This window comes from Maylandia zebra, linkage group LG3 (genome assembly GCF_041146795.1).
Source record: "Maylandia zebra isolate NMK-2024a linkage group LG3, Mzebra_GT3a, whole genome shotgun sequence".
Classification (NCBI taxonomy): domain Eukaryota; kingdom Metazoa; phylum Chordata; class Actinopteri; order Cichliformes; family Cichlidae; genus Maylandia; species Maylandia zebra.
The window spans coordinates 12078273-12102930 of NC_135169.1; the positions used below are offsets into that span (position 1 = coordinate 12078273).

The 24658-nt window shown below is 37.1% G+C and overlaps 1 protein-coding gene across 1 annotated transcript; it reads right to left on the reverse strand.

The window, feature by feature from the left end:
* Positions 1 to 2319: 2319 nt before the first annotated feature.
* Positions 2320 to 4176, reverse strand: LOC112430749 (uncharacterized). The gene is made up of 6 exons (XM_024799203.2): positions 4112 to 4176; positions 3264 to 3383; positions 3088 to 3156; positions 2878 to 2928; positions 2728 to 2793; positions 2320 to 2596 (listed from the first exon to the last, which is right to left on the reverse strand). Exons 2-6 carry the CDS (start codon positions 3376 to 3378, stop codon positions 2520 to 2522), a joined length of 378 nt encoding a protein of 125 aa, XP_024654971.2. The 5' UTR covers positions 3379 to 3383; positions 4112 to 4176; the 3' UTR covers positions 2320 to 2519.
* Between the last annotated feature and the right edge of the window lie 20482 nt (positions 4177 to 24658).

The following is a 24658-nucleotide window of genomic DNA, read 5'->3' on the forward strand; positions in this document are numbered from 1 at the left end:
CCAGTAATCATCCCACAGATGTAATATTATCTACAGCTACTCTTAGTACCATTGATGTTAAGTTAGACTCTTTTTCTCTAATTGATCTTTCTGAGTTAACTTCAATAATTACTTCCTCCAAACCATCAACGTGTCTTTTAGACCCCATTCCTACAAAACTGCTCAAAGAAGTCCTACCATTAATTAATTCTTCGATCTTAAATATGATCAACCTATCTCTAATAAATGGGTTTATACAACAGGCCTTCAAGCTGGCTGTAGTTAAACCTTTACTCAAAAAGCCATCTCTAGACCCAGCAGTCTTAGCTAATTATAGGCCAATCTCCAACCTTCCTTTCATATCAAAAATCCTTGAAAGAGTAGTTGTCAAACAGCTAACAGATCATCTGCAGAGGAATGGTTTATTTGAAGAGTTTCAGTCAGGTTTCAGAGCTCATCACAGCACAGAAACAGCTTTAGTGAAGGTTACAAATGATCTTCTTATGGCCTCTGACAGTGAACTCATCTCTGTGCTTGTCCTGCTAGACCTTAGTGCAGCGTTCGATACTGTCGACCATAATATCCTATTAGAGCGATTAGAACATGCTGTAGGTATTACAGGTACTGCGCTGCAGTGGTTTGTATCATATCTATCTAATAGACTCCAATTTGTGCATGTAAATGGAGAGTCCTCTTCACACAGTGAGGTTAATTATGGAGTTCCACAGGGTTCAGTGCTAGGACCAATTCTGTTTACATTATACATGCTTCCCTTAGGCAGTATCATTAGAAGACATAGCATACATTTTCACTGCTATGCAGATGACACCCAGCTCTATCTGTCCATGAAGCCAGATAACACACACCAATTAGTTAAACTGCAGGAATGTCTTAAAGACATAAAGACCTGGATGGCTGCTAACTTTCTGCTTCTTAATTCAGATAAAACTGAGGTTATTGTACTCGGCCCTGAAAAGCCTAGAAATATGGTATCTAACCAGATTCTTACTCTGGATGGCATTACCTTGGCCTCCAGTAATGCTGTGAGGAACCTTGGAGTCATTTTTGACCAGGACATGTCCTTCAATGCACATATTAAACAAATATGTAAGACTGCGTTCTTCCATTTGCGCAACATCTCTAAAATTAGAAATATCCTGTCTCAGAGTGACGCTGAAAAACTAGTTCATGCATTTATTACTTCCAGGCTGGACGACTGTAATTCATTATTATCAGGATGTCCAAAAAACTCGCTGAAAAGCCTTCAGCTAATCCAAAATGCTGCAGCAAGAGTACTGACAGGGACTAGAAAGAGAGAGCATATTTCTCCTGTTTTGGCTTCCCTTCATTGGCTTCCTGTTAAGTCCAGAATTGAATTCAAAATCCTGCTCCTCACATACAAGGTCTTAAATAATCAGGCCCCATCTTATCTTAATGACCTTGTAGTACCATATCACCCTATTAGAGCACTTCGCTCTCGCTCTGCAGGCCTACTTGTTGTTCCTAGAGTATTTAAAAGTAGAATGGGAGGGAGAGCCTTCAGTTTTCAGGCCCCTCTTCTGTGGAAACAGCTTCCAGTTTGGATTCGGGAGACAGACACTATCTCTACTTTTAAGATTAGGCTTAAAACTTTCCTTTTTGCTAAAGCATATAGTTAGGGCTGGACCAGGTGACCCTGAATCCTCCCTTAGTTATGCTGCAATAGACATAGGCTGCCGGGGGATTCCCATGATGCATTGAGTTTTTCCTTTTTACTTTCCAGTCACCTTTCTCACTCACTATGTATTAACAGACCTCTCTGCATTGAATCATATCTGTTATTAACCTCTGTCTCTCTTCCACAGCATGTCTTTATCCTGTCTTCCTTCTCTCACCCCAACCGGTCGCAGCAGATGGCCGCCCCTCCCTGAGCCTGGTTCTGCCGGAGGTTTCTTCCTGTTAAAAGGGAGTTTTTCCTTCCTACTGTTGCCAAAGTGCTTGCTCATAGGGGGTCATATGATTGTTGGGTTTTTCTCTGTATCTATGAAGCGCCTTGAGGCGACTTATGTTGTGATTTGGCGCTATATAAATAAAATTGAATTGAATTGAATTGAATCTTGGAGGGTTATAATCTTTTTTAAATGAAAATGAGTGCCTTTAAATGAAAGCTCTCTTTCAGTGGATTCATGCACAACACTGAAGAGCTGTAACATGTACTCTCAGTCCGACACACAACAACAACAACACACTTTATATATGTCACACTTTTATTTACAAAGTTGCAAAGTGCTTCACAGAAAGACATTTACAATATATTAAAAATCAAAGAAATATTTAAAAATATAAAAACAGATCTACAGTACATTAATGTCCAATAAAAATATTATCTAAAGGGAGAAAAACAAGTGAAACACACTGAGTCATTCTTTCAGAAGGAAGTATAAACTCAGGCTATCAGGATCATTGCTTTGAATTCAAAATCTTCTCCTTTTCACTCAAAGTCACTTCAACTTTTAAGAGACTTTAAAGAGAAAAAGAGAAAAACAGCTAAAGAGCTGCTGTTAAGACTTTAGAGCTGTGGCTGAATTTGGATTGACATCATTGTAGTCAGAGCTCTCCTCTGGGTCACCACGTTGCCCTGTTGATGTGATCAAATGAAAGCATTTCAAAACAAACACCCTCTGGTTTGTCCACAAATGCATTTATTATCAGTGAGAATAATTACCAATGTATATTTTGCATTTCAAATCTCACATTTTGTGCACTCACTTGTCTTGTTAATAACTTTGAGCTGAATCACACATGTGACATTGGCGAAATCACCTTCCGCTGGACCTGAAATAATAATCTGATTGACTTTAATGTTAAACACAGTTATTGTATAATCATCCAGCTTCCACAAGAAGCTGTAAACTTTACCATTTTCAGTGTTTTCACATCTTCTGACTGTCTCATAGACACAACGATCACCTGCAGGTCAGAGAAAATCAGTCACCTCATGTCTGTGATACTAATTTAAACACAAATATTCTTGCAAATAACATTTATATTAAAAGCTGCAGCAGATGTAATAAGTACAGTCTTGTTGCAAATAGCATCAGAATATTTAAAAGTAGTTGAAAAACTAACCATCAAAAAGAGAGGAGTAGTCTTGCTGCTGATCTTCATCCTGATTGAGCGTCTGCTCGTTAGCAGCACCTTTATTAAAAATATAAAATAAGGCAATTCACTTTTACATGGTCCTCATGATACATTTGTGTCTTTGAATGATAAAGATTTGTAGAAAGTAAAGGAAAAGGTCTCACTGTTGGTTCTTCTGCAGCGATACAACAAAAGCAGGAGAATAATAATGAGAGAGACTCCACAAACCAGTCCAACCATCAACCACACAGGAGAAGAAGAGCTGTCAGCTCCTGACATGGTTACTGTAACACAAACAAGAATTCATTAATAAACCTTAATTATATTCGATATAATAATTTATAATAATTATATAATTATTTTTATATAATTATTATATTTATAATAATATAATAATTTTATAAAAGATCCAGTTCATCTATTTTCTTCGACTAGGAACAAATCTCTAAAGAACAGTCTGAAAAACTTAAAAATGACTTTATTCATCTGCTGAGCCCTCTGAAGAGATCTGTGAGCCATGTCTATGTTTCTGGTTCCTTCTCTGGCCGGGGTGACAGTCATTTTAGCAGATTGCTGCTTCTTGCTCCATCCATGGTGTTTACTACACTCATAACTTCAATCTCTTCTGAGAACACAGTTGTTTAGAGATGATGGCGACACACATGCAAACTACATGGAAATCTTATCCACAGAAAAATATTTTTAACAATGGTTCATTTCTATGCTCTGACAATAATGCAGCATTTCTTCATAAAATCTTCTATTCACTAAACAACCTACCAAGCTTAAAACTCATAATATGTGGTGACGTAAATGCTTTGCTGGAGACTATACTGGACTTTGTCCAATAACAGAACAGAAGTGTGATTTTAAAACAATATGGAGCAGTTCCATGTTTGGAACACAGAAGTTTTTCTCATTTCTGTGTTAACAAACTCAAACTTGCTAAATTTGTTAGTACAGATCACACAATGACCTCTTAGTCTAACAGAAATAAAATAATTAAGCTTACAGGTTTCCACAACTGTGACGCCACTGCTGTCCTCTGTGTAGTAAACTGGATCTCCTCTCCCTCCTCTGCAGTGGTACAGACCTCCTTGTGAGACATTAATAACTCTGTTTGCTTCATTTCCTCTCATGAGCTGAGCTTTAGAAGAGACTGAATCACGTCTGAACCAGTCAAACTTCCAGCCAGCAGAGCCCTCCACAGAGCAGCTCAGTGTCACACTGCCCCCTGCTGGTATGACTGAACTTTGTGCTGTCAGCGTGGCTCTGGGTTTACTTGCTGTTGAGTTTACAGAAAAAAACGTCATAAGATTATGACTTGCGTCAGGGAAAAAAATAATAATAAATAAAGATATTCATTTAATAATACTCTACAGTGACACTACACTGAATCGTGTCTGTTATTTCTGTGGAACCTGCATCATATTTACACCGAGCCTATTCCCCTACATCGGTGTTCATTAATGTTTATCCTTATCTTTGTCATGTGTCTGTGACAGTAAAATCAGATAAACGAAATGAGGCCATGTTGGAGGTTTTGGTTCAGCTTTTATTACTGAATTAAGGTGCAGCATCTGATGCTCTATTTCCCAGAATGTAACCCCGCTCTAGTTTTATAAAGAGATGTTTAATTCCTGTAGGTTGAAACACAAAGCCTTAATGCAGGAAAAAACTGAATATCTAAACTAGACTGACAAAAGATTTTCTTTAGTAAAAACATTTGTCATCTGCATCCAGAGTCAAGAAACTGGTTCTTTCGTTTGACCTTCCGTTTCATAAACTGTGTCCTGGTGGTTTTAATGTAACCTCACTGAAAGACAAACAGACTGATATCACTGCTGTGATTGTCCTTTCTGCTCTCAGTGTGGCTCTGACTCTGACTGGCACCAAACACAAGTTTATAATGTGACACAGGTGATCTGTCTTACTTCAAAACTAGACTAACGATGCACCTGATTTATTTATTAAGACAGTTGTCTCTTTATATTCCTCTTTAAATGAATCATTGCAGAGTCATAGTGCACTCAGCTATGTGTCTGATTTTTGGAGGGTCTGGATTGTTTCTTAATGTTGAGTTTAAACTGAAGTAGAAATGAAAACAGGAAACTTCAGTTTGAATCGTAGACCAGCTCACATGAAACTGTCAGTGTGAAGGCATCACTCCATCCTGTGAAGAGATAGTCACTGCTACCCCGACATCTGTAGTCTCCACTGTGGGACACTGAAACTCTGCTGATCCTGTATTCACTGGATGTTGGAGGGCTGTTTGTGTTGGGTGCTGTCCATTCATATTTCCACACCTTTCCTTCACCTCCCTGAATCTCACATCTGAGAGTGATTGTCTCACCAGTGAATATCTGAGACCAGCTGTGCTGCAGCGTCACATCGGTCCTGTTGGAAACTTTCCACAGTAAAATTCCTCAGTTAGCACACAAAAGGAATAAATGAACATTTTTATAATCCCTGTGGCTGAATCTCCTCCTGCTGGCTGATTGAAGATATAAAACAAAAGTGGTTTCTAACAAAAGGCCAATTAACAAGATTCAGAAGTTTGCAGCTTGAAATCCTAACATAATAAAAACAGATGCAGAAAACTAGAAGGAATGTTTTATGTTCACCTTTCTGTTTAGATCAATAACTTTAAAGCAGCTCAATTCATTTTAAGCATTTAACCTCTGATTCAAATATATAAAGGAGGATGGAGTGGTTTCCAGTAACAAGGAATGGTGAGCAACCACTGCATCATTCACCATTATTTCCATCTAGATATATAAAGTAATTTTGAGATTCATCTGCTGCATTTGTGGCTCTAGTGCAGTGGAGGGGTGGAGATGGGGGAAATCATCGGATCACACGTCCCCTTATATCAGTAGGACGCCGGGGCCTGGACGGGAGAGAAGAGTCTGGATCTGTGCCATAGTCACGGGCACGGAGACAACAAGGAGTGACTGGAGAGCTGATCTATAAAGAAACTCCACTGTAAATAAAACAACACAGTGTCCGTGGTCCTGGGTTAGAGGACTGGAGACGTTACAGATAGAATGTTTGGGTCAATTATGAACTTTTTTTTTTCTTTGACTATAGTGTGTGTGTGTGTGTGTGTGTGTGTGTGTGTGTGTGTGTGTGTGAGAGAGAGAGAGAGAGAGAGAGAGAGTTTATACTTAGTGTGTTAATCAGAAACATCAGGGGGGCTGTACTCTATTACAAACAGGACAAAACCTTATTTGTATTTTTATTCTACAACTGTTTATTAATTAAAAGCATTGGTGGCAGTTTAGCTTAATGGGTGAGCAGGTGACCTTATTCCTTAAGGTCCGGGTTCGAGTCTGACCCTTTGCTGCATGTCTCCCCCTCTCCTTCTCTTGCCACTGTCCTGTCTGTCTACAGTGGGATGCAAACGTTTGGGCAACCTTGTTAATAGTCATTATTTTCCTGTATAAATCGTTGGTTGTTACAATAAAAAATGTCAGTTAAATATATCATATAGGAGACACACACAATGATATTTGAGAAGTGAAATGAAGTTTATTGGATTTACAGAAAGTGTGCAATACTTATTTAAACAAAATCAGGCAGGTGCATAAATTTGGGCACTGTTGTCATTTTATTGATTCCAAAACCTTTAGAACTAATTATTGGAACCCAAATTGGCTCGGTAAGCTCAGTGACCCCTGACCTACATACACAGGTGAATCCAATAATGAGAAAGAGTATTTAAGGGGGTCAATTGTAAGTTTCCCTCCTCTTTTAATTTTCTCTGAAAAGTAGCAACATGGGGATCTCAAAACAACTTTCAAATGACCTGAAGACAAAGTTTGTTCACCATCATGGTTTAGGGCAAGGATACAGAAAGCTGTCTCAGAGATTTAAGCTGCCTGTTTCCACAGTTAGGAACATGTTGAGAAAATGGAAGACCACAGGTTCAGTTAGGTTAAGGCTCGAAGTGGCAGACCAAGAAAAATCTCGGATAGACAGAAGCGACGAATGGTGAGAACAGTCAGAGTCGACTCACAGACCAGCACCAAAGACCTACAACATCATCTTGCAGCTGATGGAGTCACTGTGCATCGTTCAACTATTCGGCGCACTTTACACAAGGAGATGCTGTATGCAAGAGTGATGCAGAGGAAGCCTTTTCTCTGCCCACAGCACAAACAGAGCTGCTTGAGGTATGCTAAAGCACATTTGGACAAGCCAGCTTCATTCTGGAATAAGGTGCTGTGGACTGATGAAACTAAAATTGAGTTATTTGGACATAACAAGGGGCGTCATGCATGGAGGAAAAAGAACACAGCATTTCAAGAAAACACCTGCTACCTACAGTAAAATATGGTGGTGGTTCCATCATGCTGTGGGGCTGTGTGGCCAGTGCAGGGACTGGGAATCTCGTCAAAGTTGAGGGACACATGGATTCCACTCAGTATCAGCAGATTCTGGAGACCAATGTCCAGGAATCAGTGACAAAGCTGAAGCTGCGCCGGGGCTGGATCTTTCAACAAGACAACGACCTGAAACACTGCTCAAAATCCACTAAGGCTTTCATGCAGAGGAACAAGTACAACGTTCTGGAACGGCCATCTCAGCCCAGATCTGAATATTATTGAAAATCTGTGGTGTGAGTTAAAGAGAGCTGTCCATGCTCGGAAACCATCAAACCTGAATGAACTAGAGATGTTTTGTAAAGAGGAATGGTCCAAAATACCTTCAACCACAATCCAGACTCTCATTGGAACCTACAGGAAGCGTTTAGAGGCTGCAATTTCTGCAAAAGGCAGATCTACTAAATATTGATTTCATTTCTTTTTGTGGTGCCCAAATTTATGCACCTGCCTGATTTTGTTTAAACAATTATTGCACACTTTCTGTAAATCCAATAAACTTCATTTCACTTCTCAAATATCACTGTGTGTGTCTCCTATATGATATATTTAACTGACATTTTTTATTGTAACAACCAACGATTTATACAGGAAAATAATGACTATTAACAAGGTTGCCCAAACTTTTGCATCCCACTGTAGACTGTTTGTGTCCATTAAAGGCTAAAAAGCTTAAAAAAAACAAATCAAAAAAGCATTCATGGTTCATTCAAACATTTCAAGTGTGATTATTGCTTCACGGCTCATGATGATATCAATGACTGTAGCTGTGCTTCTAGGCCATGTGTCTACAGAGCCACAAACACCGGTCTTATTGCTCACTGAGTGACTGCAAGATGTACATTGTTTGTCTCTCACAGAAAAAGATGTTTGATGGTCCCAGAACATGAAGTTCTTTACACCCTTCGCTGTGTTTCACTGTGTTTCACCCTCTTCACTGATCCTCGGTTAATCACGTGAGAATCACGGGGCCCAGAAAAATCTCTATCAAACTATCCAACACTGAGCTAACTGAGTATCTTCAGAGTAATTAAAAAAGGTTTTTATGACAGCTCCACAGCCATTGGTCAAGATGGCCTGGGAAATAAGCCTATCGCACAGAGTGATGTGATCTGTCCAAAAACTGTAATTTATAATAGCAACCTGAGGATCAGGGGCCAAAATACATCTATGAATGACTGAACCATACATTTAATTTCTGACTGATTAACTTATTATCATAAAAAAAACATTATTATTTAATATTATAACCAAATTATTGTTAATTATTATTTTATGACAGTTTTATTATCATAACTAAGTTGACAGGTTGGGGCCATAGAAAATTATGTTTGGTCGTAATATGATCCCTCTCTGGTCTCCTCCAAACTCTGGAGAACCTGCGATGCTTAGTTTCAAATTAAATGTTTAAACTCACCAGTTTCCTGAATGATGACTGGATCACTTTGTGCTATGAGTAAAGTTGTGTCTGTTCTCCGTCCTCTGCATTGGTATTTTCCTCCTTTAGAGATCCTGATCACTTTATCTGATCCAACAGCTTCTGTGGACTTCACTGCAGGTGAGGTTTCTCTGACCCACTCATATTTTAAGTCAGCAGAGTGTTTCACATCACAGGTCAGTGTCACACTGCCCCCTGCTGGTATGGTTGTGTTGTCTGCTATTAAAGTGATATTTACTCCATGTCCTGTAATGAAGAAATACAAAAAAAACACCATGAAAGTATTTGATGTAAATTGAGCGAAAAAATATCACAACACAACTGAAAGTCAGTGGAGTTTGGAGTTACATATTAGAGAGCTTCCAATTTCAGTTTTTACCATCACAAAAAAGTCAAATGTGGGAATATTTGATAAAAATAAAGAGGACGTAGAAATCTCAAGTGTGTCGTGATTCCAGATCTAGTTTTGTTTTTTTGAGTTTTTTGAGGTTGAATTGTTTGTTTGTTCGTGTTTGTAGTTTATTGATCTTCATTTATTTTTGAGCATTTTTAGAGCCTTTAGTTCTTCTAATAATTTAGTCTGAAAGTTTAATTTGTTCCCTCATTGTTCCCTGTCTCATCCTCCGGGGTCAGTCCCCCTTTGTTTACTTTCTTTTGTGTATGTTACTGTTTAGTTATTGTCCTCACTTCCTGCTTTATTTTGGTATTCATTTGTTTCTTGTGTCTTATGTTGAGTTTTACTTCCCTCTTAGTTTGTGTGTGTGTGTGTGAGATAAGTTTCACTTTTTCTTATTCAGTCTGTCTCAGAGTGCATTTGGCTCCTCATCTTTCAACACATGACTTTTTTGTGCACAGTATCAGTAACTTTAAACAGCTGTTTAGGTTCAATGATTTATCCACTAATAAAATGTAGCACACAGGTCACAAGGTCAAAAACAAAAATACATTAAGAAGTTTCACATATTTAAAAATGATTCTTTATCATGGAGCAAAGATGAGGTCACATCATTCACGTTTACAAGTGTTTCAAAATGAATTTTCTCAAACTTTGGAGAATTCAAGCTGTTTTATTGCAGATTAATTTTTTTTAACTCACCAGTTTCACTAATGATGACTGAGTCACTTTCTTTAATGAGTAAATTTGTGCCTTTTATACGTCCTCTACAGGTGTAGATGCCGACTTCAGAGGTCACAAGTACTCTGTTTGATTCACCAGCTACTGCGGTCTTCTCAGAGTTTTCAGAGGGTTCTCTTAACCACTCATATTTTAAGTCAGTAGAGTACTTCACATGACAGGTCAGTGTCACACTGCCCCCTGCTGGTATGGTTAATCTGTCTGCTGTCAGAGTGGCCTTCACTCCAAGTTCTGTAATTTAGAAAAAGATCAAAAGAATAAAATTGTTGCTCTGAATGTTTGAAGCAAACTTAAATAATGTGAATCATCTTTTGCAGCCACACAATTCGACACACTGAACATCTACAGAGACTTTGGAGTGACGTGTTAGACAGCTTCTAATCAAAACACCAAATGAGGGATGAAGGAAACAAACTCTATGCTGAGCTCAGAGCAGCATTTGGTTACCGTGTTCATGTTGGTTTTTCCTTTAATTTGTCATCTGTGTGGAGCTTTTGATAATTAGCATATTTATAACTCCAAAAAGGCAATCAAAAAAAATCCCACTATATAATCCAGCATAACTCAGTGAGATAGATAATCTACACTACACACAATGTTGATATTTTCAGATCAGATAATCATTCATGAAAAAAAAATCCACATGTATAAAGCCAAAGCTCTGCTCTCTGCTCACTCACTTAACATGGTTATATTAACATTTATCAATAATCTCATTGAAATGTTTGGTTTATGTTACAAAATATAACACAGAGGACGTGTCGCAAGTCCGTCTCTCTTGTTTGTTTATCGCCCACTTCGCACCAGAAAGAGGAAACCAGCGGCTGAACAACAGCAGCACATTTAAGCTTGATAAGCTGTTGTTAGAATTTATTTAATATTACTTTCTACACCAGGATCTTTTTCTACGCAGCTGACGCTGGTAACTGTGCAGGGGCGGATTTAGCAAAGTTTAGCCAGGGGGGCTGATAGGGCATGAACAGGGAAAAGGGGGCACAAAGACAGACTTTTCTTTCTTATTCTCATTTAAAATGTCTAGCTTTTAATAAATAATTATCTGACACCCAAAGTTTTAATCTGATGTAAAATGTATAGAAGTCCATTACTGTATATAGTAACTGTTAAGTCTAATATACCCTAGTAAGCTATACTACTTTTTACTTTGGGAAGGTACCATCTGTGCAGTCTGCAATTCTGTAGAAGAAAGATGTTGAATCTATTTAATTATTCTTGAAAAAAAATTTATTTCTGTGCATTTTTTTCACACTGCATCAAATTAAAGTTGATAACGTTGATTAAGCATCATGAGGTGGAGGGTGGGGAGTGGTTCCCTATTTTTTATTTATTTTTTGATGGAAGTTTGCATCCTATTAGTTAGGTTGCTTAATATTTCTGCTAAGTACTCTTTAAAATACCAGAATAGGGAGGATGGAGCAGGTTTAACTATTAGATTGATCAGTGTTGCTGAACTATGAAATATTTTGGGTGCAGTGTATTTTTTTACATACAGGTATAACAGAATAGCTTTAGTGTTGTTGTTTATTTAAACTTGAGTATGAACTTGTACAAAATGCAGCAATATATTTTAAAAAAACAGTTTTATTGATTAAAAAACACACTATATCGGAATCATATCGGTATCGGTAGATATCCAAATTTATGATATCGGTGTCGCATCGGACATAAAAAAGTGGTATCGTGCCATCTCTAGTTAAGAGCAACACATATGATATAAATGGAAAACAAAAAACAGTTTCTCACCTTCAGTGTTTCCATGTCTGACTGTACTGAGCACTAAAATAATGAATGAAACATCATCAGACATTATACAACTGACAAAATCACAATAAATATATAAACTGAGACTTTCAAAAGGTAATTTTTAACATGGCACAGTTATTGCTCATACCAAGCTGTCAGGTAAACAGGTCAAAGCAGTGATACAGTGTAATTGTCACCAGTGAGAAACATTTTCCTTCATCACTGCCATTCAAACAGTAAAGGTGTGTATTGTACTCACAGAATAACCCCAGCAAACAGAGCAAAGAGTGCCCCATCCTCACGTCCAGCCCTGCACGCTGATCTGCATCTAATCTCAAAGTGTTCGACTTTGCATTGATAATAAATGCAGAACAAAGAGAAGCTGCACTTAATGTAGATAAGACCAGAGTTTATATTCAGCTCCTCCTTCTATCACCTCTCTGTGCTTCCTTCCTTTTACACCAACCTCAAACAGCTCCTGTAGCTTTGACCACAGCAGTCGTGTGACGTGTTCACATTTCCTGTCCACTGCAAACATTTAAGCTTCTTTCCTGTTTAGTGTTCCTACCTTTCTCTGTGATATACAAGGGTGATCTGTTGCTTAGTTACTGACACACTTTGCAGGTCATAGTTTTGTCTTTGTTGACGTGTCCTGTGGATCCTGCTGGAGTTTTCTTCTTCTTCTGATTAGTGATATTATAAATTATTCTGTACCTGTTCATCCTGCATGTACTTCAGCTGACTGTCACGTGTCTTCTTGTGTACTTTTTCATCTTTCTGAAATTAAACAACCTGATTATTCAGTCTGGAAATTATTTCCCATGTTGATTCAGACATGCAGACTGATACAGTCCACAGATACAAAACTTCATTAATTATAATAAATCTTTTGAACATTATGAATTTATGAATATGTAATATAGTGATGATAAAAAAGTGTGTGAGAAAGTGTTCACAGGTTTTCTAACTTGTCAGGGATGATAAGTGTATTTCTTTCTGAGTTTCTACTTTGGAGTCTGTGTTTTCAGTAGAGTCTCTTTAATGAATGTGTTTTTCCTTTTGATGTCTTATCAGAGGAATTATGTTGAAAATCTTCCTTCAGGCTGCAAAAAAACATAAAAACACATTTCACTGTTGGCTCAAATATGCAGGTCTTTAATTAAAAGGCTCCTCTGACCTCAGAATAGATCTGTGAATGTTCTCATCTTGTGCTGGAAATCTGTTTTTAAGTTTGGCTGTGAGCCCAAACTCAGGAAATGACTCACTGTGTGGCTGAACTGTAACTAAAGACTTGTGTTCTTCACAAAAACAAAAACATTCAGTCAACAAATTTAACAAAGAAAACATTTACATTTATAGATTTATTACCTGGCAGCATATTAAAGAAAGCATTTCATCTGAAGACAATCTGAGCATCTAATTGTGTGTAGAAAACTACATCAGAAGATACTGTGCTGTGTTACCTACAATATGATGTATTAACTCTGAAAGATTACCACCACATGTTCATTGTTTGTAGTTTTATTATATTTATATCTATTTATAGTGATTTTTAATTTTAAAAAATAAATAAATAAGAAGTTGCTGCAGAAGCTCAAAAACAGAAGCCAGATGTCAGGACTTGTTGGTAAACACTTGTATATCTTAAAGTATTATAATAAATAAAGTGTTGCTCTGTATTCTGTGTGTTTTATTTGTGTCCTATAATCTGTCTGTGCTGTCATCTGCAGGGCAGCACACATTTAGCTTCAACTGTCCTTCTTAATTTTAGTTCTGCAAGCTGATGAAAAAAAATACATCATTGTTATATTTAAGTGCAGAGATGGTGCAGATGTGGTCACCAACACTTATACCACACAGAAATATTTGCACTATTTCTAATCATGTGTCTTTATTGAGAAGTAAACTGTCCTGGTTTGACCCACAGTCAGTGAAACTAAAGCCAAAGTCATCTTAACACAAACCTAACACAACCAAACTAACAGTTTTACAGTTTTACCTGCTGAAGTACTTTTCTTGTACTTAAATTCAACTTTGGTTTGATTTACAGATTTATTACATTGTTTGATGAAGAATGATGATGTTGATTTTACTGAAAGGCTCAGCTTCTGCATCACAGACAGACCAAACTCATCCTGGATGGAGCAGTTTAATGTAACTGCAGCGTCCAGCAGACAGATAAATATGAGTGAAGTCAAGGTTTGATTACAAACCATCATGTGTTACAAGTTAAGATTTTGTGGGTAGAAAGAGAGATTATTTTATTTAATTCACACATAGCATGTCCATAAATTTACAGCATGTCCAGAGATTTAAAGACAGCGGCTTTTCAGCGTGAGAAACAAACTTTTCACATTTTCCCATAAAAATGTTTTTCCTTTTACTGTCTCATCACCACAATGATGCTACTTTTGTCTGTTTTCACACACTGCCATGCGTAGTTAATGAAGCAGTGATAATTATTACTATTATTTCAGTACAGGCAGGTCACATAAACATGTGTCGTCCACACAGAGGTCAAAGTGAAATTTCCACTGTGCTCTTTGTCTGAATTGCTTGTTAACTCTCTGCTGTGAGCTGATAACATAAAACTACACAACTGCTAAAATGAAGACTTCAGGCTGAAACCACAGGCTGCATTTCCTCCTTTCACGGTGATACAGCCACACACCACAAGGTCTTCAACTAGATAAATATAAGCCTGTGGCAGAATAGACGAGGACCAAAAACACTCTTTCATACACACACACACACACACACACACACACACACACACACACACACACACACACACACACACACACACACACACACACACACGAGAGAGAGAGAGAGAGAGAGTTTGCTTTGTTGCTTAGTTACTGACACACTTTGCAGATCATAGTTGTGGCTGTGTTGTTGTGTCCTGTTGGTCCTGCTGGAGTTTTCTTCTTCTGGTTAGTGATATTATAAATTATTCTGGATTTCCTCGTTCATCCTGCAGATGTACTTCAGCTGACTGTCACATGTCTTCTTGTTTCCCACGTGGAGTCTTGATGCAGACAAGCAGACTGACACAGTCCACAGATACAAAACTGAGTTCATTAATTATAATTCATTTTATGAACATTATGAATTTTAAGAAAATTGATGATGAAATCTGCTGATAAAGAAAAGTTTAAATAATAGTAACAAATAGAAGCAGTTTTTCAGTGTTCACGGGTTTTATAAATTCTTAGTGATCACAAGTAAATGGCCTGCATTTGTATAGCGCTTTACTCAGTCCCTAAGGACCCCAAAGTGCTTTACACTACATTCACCCATTCACACACTGGCGATGGCAAGCTACATTGTAGCCACAGCTGCCCTGGGGCGCACTGACAGAGGCGAGGCTGCCGGACACTGGCGCCACCGGGCCCTCTGACCACCACCAGTAGGAAAACACGGGGTTAGTATCTTGCCCAAGGATATTTGGCATGCCGTCAGGAGGCAGCCTGGGATCGAACCACCGTCCTTCTGATTAGTGGCTGACCTGCTCTGCCACCTGAGCTACAGCCACCCAAGTGTTTATCTGAGTTTCTACTTTGGAGTTTGTATTTTCAATAAAGTCTTTTTAATAAATTTGCTTTTCTGTTTGATTTTTTTATCATTGGAATTATGTTGAAATTCTTCCTTTAGGCTGCAGAAAAACACAAAAACATATTTTACCGTGTGCTCAAATATCCTCATGTAGGTCTATAATTGAATGGCTCCTCTGACCTCAGAATAGATCTGTGAATGTTCTCATCTTGTGCTGGAAATCTGTTTTTAAGTTTAAGTTTAAGTGTAAGCCCAAACTCAGGAAATGACTCACTGTGTGGCTGAACTGTAACTAATGACAAAAAACATTCAGTCAACAAATTTAATATCATTTAAATTGATAGATTTATTACCTCACAGCATATTTAAGAAAAACATTTAATCTGAAGGGAATCCGAGCATCTGATTAAATCATTAATTTTTGTAGAAAATTAAACCAGAAGATACTTTGCTGTGTTACCTACAATATGACTGAATTAACTCTAAAAGATTATCAGCACAAGTTCATTGTTTGCAGTTTTATTATAGTTTGTAGTGTTAATAAAAAAAAATCTTTCTAGAAGCTCAAAAACAGAAGCTAGATATCAGGACTTATTGGTAAAGACCTGCATATCTGATAATAATAAAGTAAATATTCCTAAAATGTTGCTTTGTATTCTGTTTGTTCATCCCACAGTGTCATTATAATCTCTCTGTGCTGTCAGCTATCAGGGCCAAAACATGTTGTCATCTGGAGCACAGCAACCATTTGCCTTCAACTTTTCTTCTTCTTGGTTCTGCAGCCTGATGGAAAAAAATTAGATCATTTATTATTTTTAAGTGCAGAGATGATCCTGCAGCTATGTCGTCACCAACACACAGAAATAGTCACACAATATTTTCCACCAGCGGTAGTTACACCCCCAGTAGCACAGGAACAGAGTGGGAGGGAAAGAGAGAGAAAGAGAGCCAGGGACAACACCATCACCTTAGAAAGGTATAGTAATCATCCACAACTATTTTCAGTTGCGGATGATAAAGGATTCAGAAAGTTTATTCATGCAGTGAATCCTATGTATGCAATTCCAAGCAGGAAAACACTCCCAAAAAATCATCCCAGGTCTATATGACAGAGAATGTGCATCTTCTTTTTGTTTTGCATATTTTATATTATATTATTTATATTTTTATTGTGTTGTGGTTTGCAGTGTTTTTTTTGTTGTTTCACTTTAAATTTGTTTAAAAGGATAAAGCTGAAAATTTAAATGGTTAAAAGTTGAAATGTAAACAGTTGTTTTTTGTATTTTATAATTTATTGATAACATTTTATATGGAGTGAATAAATAAAAGTATATTTACGGTGGCCTGTAGAGAAAAAGCACGTTCAAACTCCAAAACAAGTGCTCCAGGATGCTAGGGGCAGTGTTGAGCTTTTGTTACCAAGTGGCTACACAAGCCAGGAAGTACCAACGACTGGATTTGGTGTGTGGTAGTAACAGGTAAATGAAAATTTTTTTTGTATTATTTGAATATATATGAGTGCTTGTGTATAAATACACAAACAATACACATATGCTTTCAATTGTGTAATTTAAGTGATCTAGGTAGCTCTGTACGTGGTTTGGAATTTATAAGTGTTTTGGAGTTTGTACATATGTGTAAACATATATAAATAAAACCAAGATTTTTTTTACATTAATTACATTACAGTAATTCCTTTTGATCATAATTTTATGTTGTTGTTGATAATAAATTAATTAAAGCAACAAAACAACCTGAAGACCCGGTTGGGAGCCGAAAGAGCCGGTTCTCTAAAAAGAGCTGGAATTCCCATCACTATTTCCCTCTTCTGCAGCAACCGTTTGTTTGATAGCAACAATAAAGAAGTGATGGTTGGGGTGAGTAACTCCTTCTAGTACTGCTCACTTGCAAGGGCGGTGCTTGTTAACATATCATACTCAATCTGCTGCTCAGGGCTCCAAAGGGTTAGTTTACTTGGCTATTGCTGGCTTTTATTTTATTCTCTGTTCACGTGAGCCCACAAATGTAAATGTGTATAATGTTTTAGAAATACCTTTTGGGCCGAATTATTACCCTTAGTTGACTGAGTGGGCTTTGTGTGTTTTGTATAATAACACAGATTAAGGGGGAAGGAACCCAGGGTGCTGTATCTAAATGCAGGGATACTTATAAAGTGATACACTGTGTTTGGATGTTTCTTATCTGCTTTGCCACAAATAATTATTCAACTTTGAAAAATTCTGATCATCATGATTGAGTTTCATAAAAACGATCGTCCACCCGAGAAAGGTAAGTAGTGACTGAATTTTCAAAATAAGAGTGGGTGCATTGTCCACCAGTAAAAAAAAAAGCAAATCTCAGGTTGATAGAAAAGCAGCAAATTAATCATAAACATATTCAGCATGTTTAAGTGCATATCTAATTGGCTTTTTTTTTGTTTGTTTGTTTTTTTGTCAGTTTTATAATTTTCCTACTAGTAAAGATCTTCTTGGCCCTTTATGATGCACCTAGGTGCCCCTATAGGGCTGTAACCTGTAATTTCAAGTGCCAAAGCAAATCAAGTCTTTTTAAAATGACAGATATTTTTCTTGTACTTCCTTCTGAAAAAATGTGAACACTATAGACTTAAAATGAGTTTAACATCCATTTGCTAAAAAATTGTCAGTACTGAGGTAATGTCTTATCGAGTCAGTAGAGGGAACCATAGTGCTGTTGTGGCTCCAACAGACGGCCTGTGCACCTGCAGCACAATAGTTAACAAACCACAACTTCACAGATTTAGCTGCTTAGTTTTCCATATCCTGTGTGCTGCCATCAACATTTCCCCAAGTCTGCTACTTAAAAAAGTAAAAAACATTTTTTTAATCTGACTTTATTTAAGTAAAAAAAAAAAGAAAAGAAAGAAAAGTAAGTAACACGAAGATGACTTTCACTCTTGTTGCAACTCTAATTTAATATCTCTGATTGGTTTGTGTTATTAAATCAAATCTCCACTGAGTGATGAGTCAGCTCTGACACAGTAAATTTTCCGTTGTGTCTGTTCATTGTTCACTATCCTGCAGTTGTTAATAAACCACGTGGTGCTTCATATATAGAACACTTCTGTTCAATATCAGTGTAAACATGGCTTCCCACATGGATCCTACTATGTGACACAGTACAAACTATTCTCCACTCTTGGATTTAAGTACCTGATATGTTGATTCTGCACAAGAACAAGGTGTATGGAGGGACAGTGATTTTTTCATTTTCACATCTGTAATTAATTTTGCTGTTTTAATTGCTTAATTTCAAATGGACAGTCTTTATGTGGTTCTGAAACTAAAACAGTGCTGTGCATCATTCTGCTGTTATTGGCTTTGCCATAAATTATAATTTAACTGACACTGAAAAATTCTGATCATCATGATTGAGCTTCAGGAAAGCAATGTTATACCCAATAAAGGAGGGCTGGTGAATAGTGGTTAAAGGTTGGTTTTGATAAGTAAAATGGCCATGTCTCTATTCAGTTTAAAGTCTGACCCATAACTGACTTTATCTAAGTTTTGGCCACCACTGGTCTATATTTTCATTAAAATAATTTGAATAATTTTGTTCTAGCTGATTATAACAAAACTTGAAGTGCAAAAAAACCCCAAACCAGCTATTCCAGATAGAAAGGATCTAGGCTGACACAGTGGTTTATATGAATTTACCTCTCATACATGATACAACGTGATAATGTAAATATGACAATGTGACAGGTTAAGTCAGGGATGTCAAACATAAGGCCCGGGGGCCAGACTCCAGTCCACCTTACTAGATGGCACTATTGGAAGGAAAATGTGAAGAACAGAAATGTTGAACTTTTAATTGTTTTTTCATGAGTTTTAAAGATTTTCCTACTGACGAAGATTTTCTTGGCCCTTCAAGCTACACCTGAGTAATCAAATAATAGATTTCTGTAATATTACAAAATTTCTTTTTAAAATTTGAAACACAAAGACTAGCACTTCATTTATTTTTTTTAATATAAACTATCTCAGGATTACATGTGTAATTGAAACATTACTTTCACTGGTCCCATCCACATAAACTCAAAGTGGGCTGTATGTGGCCTGTGATGTAAAATGAGTTTGACATGGTTAAAATTAAATAACCAGAACTCAGCTAATGTCTTATTGAGTCAGTAGGAGGCGCTCTGGTGCTGTTGATCAAAAAGACCGATTGCAATAGGCTGGAAACTGTACACGAGCAGCTCAGCAGTAAACAAACCACAGCTTCACAGTTAAGTAAGTCACATGAAGGAGACTTTCACTCATTTTTACAACTCTAACATCTCTGATTGGTTTGTTATTAAATCAAATCTCCACTGAGTGATGGGTCAGCTTTGACACAGTAGACATTTTTCCTTGTGTTTGTTCATTGTTCGCTATCGTGCAGTTGTTAACCATGTTGTGCTTCATATATAGGACATTGCTGATGACTGACTGTTTCTGATCATTTGCTGCTGTTTTGGCATCACAGAGCTGGATGTGAGGACAAGGCGCAGTGAGGTGGTGAGGATGGTGTAACATCACATAGCAGGAAGGTGTGTAATTTAACTGACCTCAAACATACTGTCCCACAGTAACACTGGCTATCACAGCTGCTCATCTCTGCAGAAGACATTGGGAGGTTGAGTTTGCTTCACATGTTGATCTTAAGTACTGACACGTTTGTTCTCAAGTTATTAATGACTAGAATTACCTAAAACCAGGTGAATAAAGGGAATGTGTCTCTTTATGGATTAATGTGATTTATAAACATGATCTTCCAGTTCGGAATTCTGTAGATCGCTACTCTGTCTGAATTAAGTTTTTCTTCCTTTATTTTATGATGAACACCATGGAAAATATACAGGTAAATGACACACGATCATCTGTTGTTATTTATTCATTTAGCAGGAACAAACTTCTAACTATAAATGCATGAAATTGTTACAAATGTTTAAGACAAATCAAAAAAAAGAAAACAAGAAAAACATTCATTACATTCAAATCCATACAGTACTGATCAGATCATTTTTATATCATTTAGATATTTAAACAAATACAGTAAAAGTATCTGTAGGTGCCCATAACAGTACTTTCTAATGTAACACTGCTGACTTTAACTCGAGCTATCAGCTTCTAAGATCACATATTTCACACTTTGTTCTCACTGATGCTGAAACAGGAAACATTCAAGGTTTTATAAAAAGAAAGCTTTAAGAATGAATATAAAAACAGCTGAATGTATAGAGCATAGATTTCAAATAGAAATATGCTTTATGCTATAAGAGAGTACTCAGTCTATAGGATATTATTACTTAATATTGTAACTGTACATAAAGCTGAGCATGTCTGATATTTGGGCAGCAGAGGAGCAAGAGTGGCTTCATAAAAAGCTTCTTCTTGGCTTTGCTGCTACAGCTCTCCTCACTGACCTGTAAGACAAGCACAAAGAGACAAAGTGATTTCCAACATGTAAAGATATTATGAGCTGAAGACATTTAATAATGTGAAGAATGAATCAGCCTGCATGGCAGCAGAATTACTGAGAGAACTTCCTGATGTGACTTCAGAATAAACTGCTGCATCAGCTGCAGGACTTGATGTTCCTGTGAATGAAGAGAAGATCATTGAAAACAATAATATCATTAACCAGGAGGAAACTGGATGTCTCCACTGATGCAAAGATAGAACTAGATTTTATTAACCAAGTAATTAGTACGCATGAAAACCTAAATACAAATATTAATATAAACAGATTTACATTGTAAGAGCAGATAAACATGTTGAACAATATTCAGTGGAGATGATGGCAGACTTTGCTCACCTTTGTTTTTCTTGGCTTTTTCTTTTTTGGGCTGTTTGACCTCAGCATACATCAGACTGTCCTCTAAAAGAGACGTCAGAGCTCAGGACACATTTGTTCAGCACAGATATGATACAAACATGTTGGATACACATGGAATTTAAACTTTTTACAACTACAGGGAAAGAAATCTAAGTAAAAATCATTTGTTGCCTGTGACACTTCAGCTTTGCATGTGTGTGTTTTGTGATTGAGGTCTGGGTCAGAATCTGTGGATGCTGTGATTCAGCAAAGCTGAAACACTGATTAGTAAGTGAATAACTAAACTCCATGTTGACCTATAATTACCTGCAATATAATGATGTGATGACACGTTCAAGTACAAACACTGAATGAGACTGTTGTGACTGTACCTGCATCTCCCGTCTTCACATTAGCATAAACAGCACTTTGCTCTGGTTTGTGATGCTTCCCTGTTAAGATGATCGAATCCACAAAAGAAAAACATTTAATACATTTTTTAACTTTTCAAAAACTTTCCAGGCTTTTTTTCTACATTGTATATTTTGTGTACTCACACTTATTTCCAAAGTTTTCCAGTTCAATATTAGAGTAAATGACATCTGGGGGTTTATCTGCACCTAAAATGTTCATATTTTAGTTACACAATTGTAAACCAATGACATGGTGCCAGTTTCCTTAAATTAGAAGACTGTTTCATCTCTAGCTGCTCTGTGCTTTTCACATGATGTCCTGCACCAGTGTTTCAGTGCCTCACACATGAAAACCAACATGACACATTTTTCAAAGATAAATGAAAAAACAGAAAAACCTTTTACAGAGTTTCATTAGTTGTGTTTAAATCAACAACAGGACTATCAGATATTTTCAGAGCATGAACCCATCATGGTGTTACTGTTTGTGTTGTTCTGATATGAAACAACAACATTTGTGAATTCTTTCAGTCGAGTTAAAGATACAATCAGTTTATAAAATCCTGTTTGTTTCTGATCTTTTGTGCATGTAGTCAGTTGGTTATTTGGATGAAACTGAACCTAAGAAATGTTCCTGTTAATGGAGATGAATGAAGAGTCAATATTAATAATGATAATAAAGATCGGTTTAAGTGCTGACCACTTACTCGAGGTCTCAGTGTCAGTCATTTCCTGTTTTATTCTCCCCTGTTTCTTGTGTCATTCTGTTAACATGTTTTCCATTAGTAACTAAAACAAGGTTTTCAGGGTTTTCCATCAGATCCAGTAGTACCATTTTAGTATTTACTCAGCCGGAGTTCCAAGTGATCCGAGGTGATCCCAAAATGTGACGTCAATAGAGTACATGCCACCGACTGACTGGTCAGTGGCATCACTCGATGAGTTACGAGAGCGTCTTGTTGATAAAAAAAAAAGCCATTTTTGAAACCCGGCAACCCAGAAATGGCTACACAAGCAACACCGTGGCCCCGAGTCTATAGAAAGCCACAGACCGAGCAACAGGTATATCATTACCGCGATGTTCACCTTTGTTGAATCATTTGTGACAAATACTAATTAAGTCATGGGGTGCTCGACCACGTCACTATGACAATGGCCACACACATTAGGTGGTACTTGAGCGTGATGGAAAACCAGTCGATCTGAGTAATTACTAATGGAAAAGAGGCTTTAGTTACTTAGTTAACACCTGTTACTCATCATCTCATTATCATGTGTTTTATAAACTGCCTCAGTTTTCCTTTGCTTTGTCACATCTTTCCTCATAGTTTGTTTTCCTAAGAATTGTAGAAATGTGGTTTCCAACTTTTATTTAAATTTGGATTTGTACTGAGTTTAATTTCTACAATAAAGTCGTCATTTAGTTTAGTAACCCTGAAAGATTCCTAATGTAATATGAATAATAATAAAAACAGAAAAGAGGCTCTTACACTTGGACTGTCTGCAGCGATACAACAAGAGCAGGAGAATAATAATGAGAGAGACTCCACAAACCAGTCCAACAATCAACCACACAGGAGACGAAGAGCTGTCAGCTCCTGACATGGTTACTGTAACAACAAATAGCAATTAATTATTAATAAATTATAATCTTATGAATAAATGCATTTATAAAATAGAGCCAAGTGACTTTGAGACTTAAATCAGACAATCTAATGTTCCTTCTCAGTCATTAAACTCATCTACAAAATCAATCAAATGTTTTGATCCTGCTCACCTTTAACTGACATCCAGCTCTGTGCTGACTCTCTTCCTGAGTACTGACACTTGTAGAAACCTTCATCAGACTTTGACACTGCAGAGATCTTCAGCTCCCCTCGGGGATCATTTTCAATAAGTTTGTCATTGTGATAGAAAAACACATTGGAAAGTATTTTTTGTGTTCTCAAACTGCAGCTCAGACTAACAGAAGCTCCCTCAGTCACAGGATGAACAGGACTCACCAGGATAGGACCATTACCATCATCTGTGACACAATCACACACAATTGTTTCAGTCACATCAGCTGGTGCACACTATGAGAAAAAGCTGACAAACAATAACAAGAACAGATTGTACAAATGTTCATCATGAAGATCTGATCTTGTGTGTTTAAAAACTGCTGTATGTGTTTTATTTTTCCCACATGAAATGACTTCACATACAGCAAAGCTGGAACAAATGTTCATGTCACGTCTAAATCACTCAAATCCAAGTAGTAAATGTATAATAACATACTCTGTACAGTGATGTTGACTGCACTGCTGAACTCTCCTGATCCAGACTCACACCAGTACACTGCAGTATCTGACTTTGATGTGTTGATGTCACATGTGGATCCAGTCATTCTCCTACAGTCAGAGAGTCGGCCGTCCTCAGAGAACTTCCTCACTCTCCACTCAGTGAAGTTTCCCTCACAGGTCAGTGAGACAGAGTCAGAGGTGAAGTGTTGCACTCTGTCAGGACTCACTGTGAGAGACGCTGCTGAATGAACATCTGGAAACAACAAAGCTCACAGATGTTAGCATTCAAAATATCACAGTGAAAATATTCTTTGTTTATCAAAATCTTATGTAAAAAAATAACAAGCATAAATAATAAAATGAGTTTAAACATCCAAATTAAAAATACTTATTGCAAAGAGAAAACATTTAAAATGTAATATGCGCTGTTTTCATATTGTCACATTATGAAAGTGCAAAAATAATAAAAAGAAACAAAGAATTTCAGTTTGATCAGAGAGAGATTTGGAAATATTCAATATACACAAACATTTAATTGTCATTATTGAATTTCAATGAGCTGAATTTTGGTGAAAAATTGATGAACAAAAGTTAAGAAATAAAATTGGTTTATTGAGAGGATAAACAGAATCAAACTGACCTGCAGACCAGACAAACTTTGGTTGACTGTGATCAGTGTGATACTCTGGGTCTCCTCTTCCAGCTCTGCACACATATCCTGCTGTGTGTGTCTGTCCATGAATGATGTA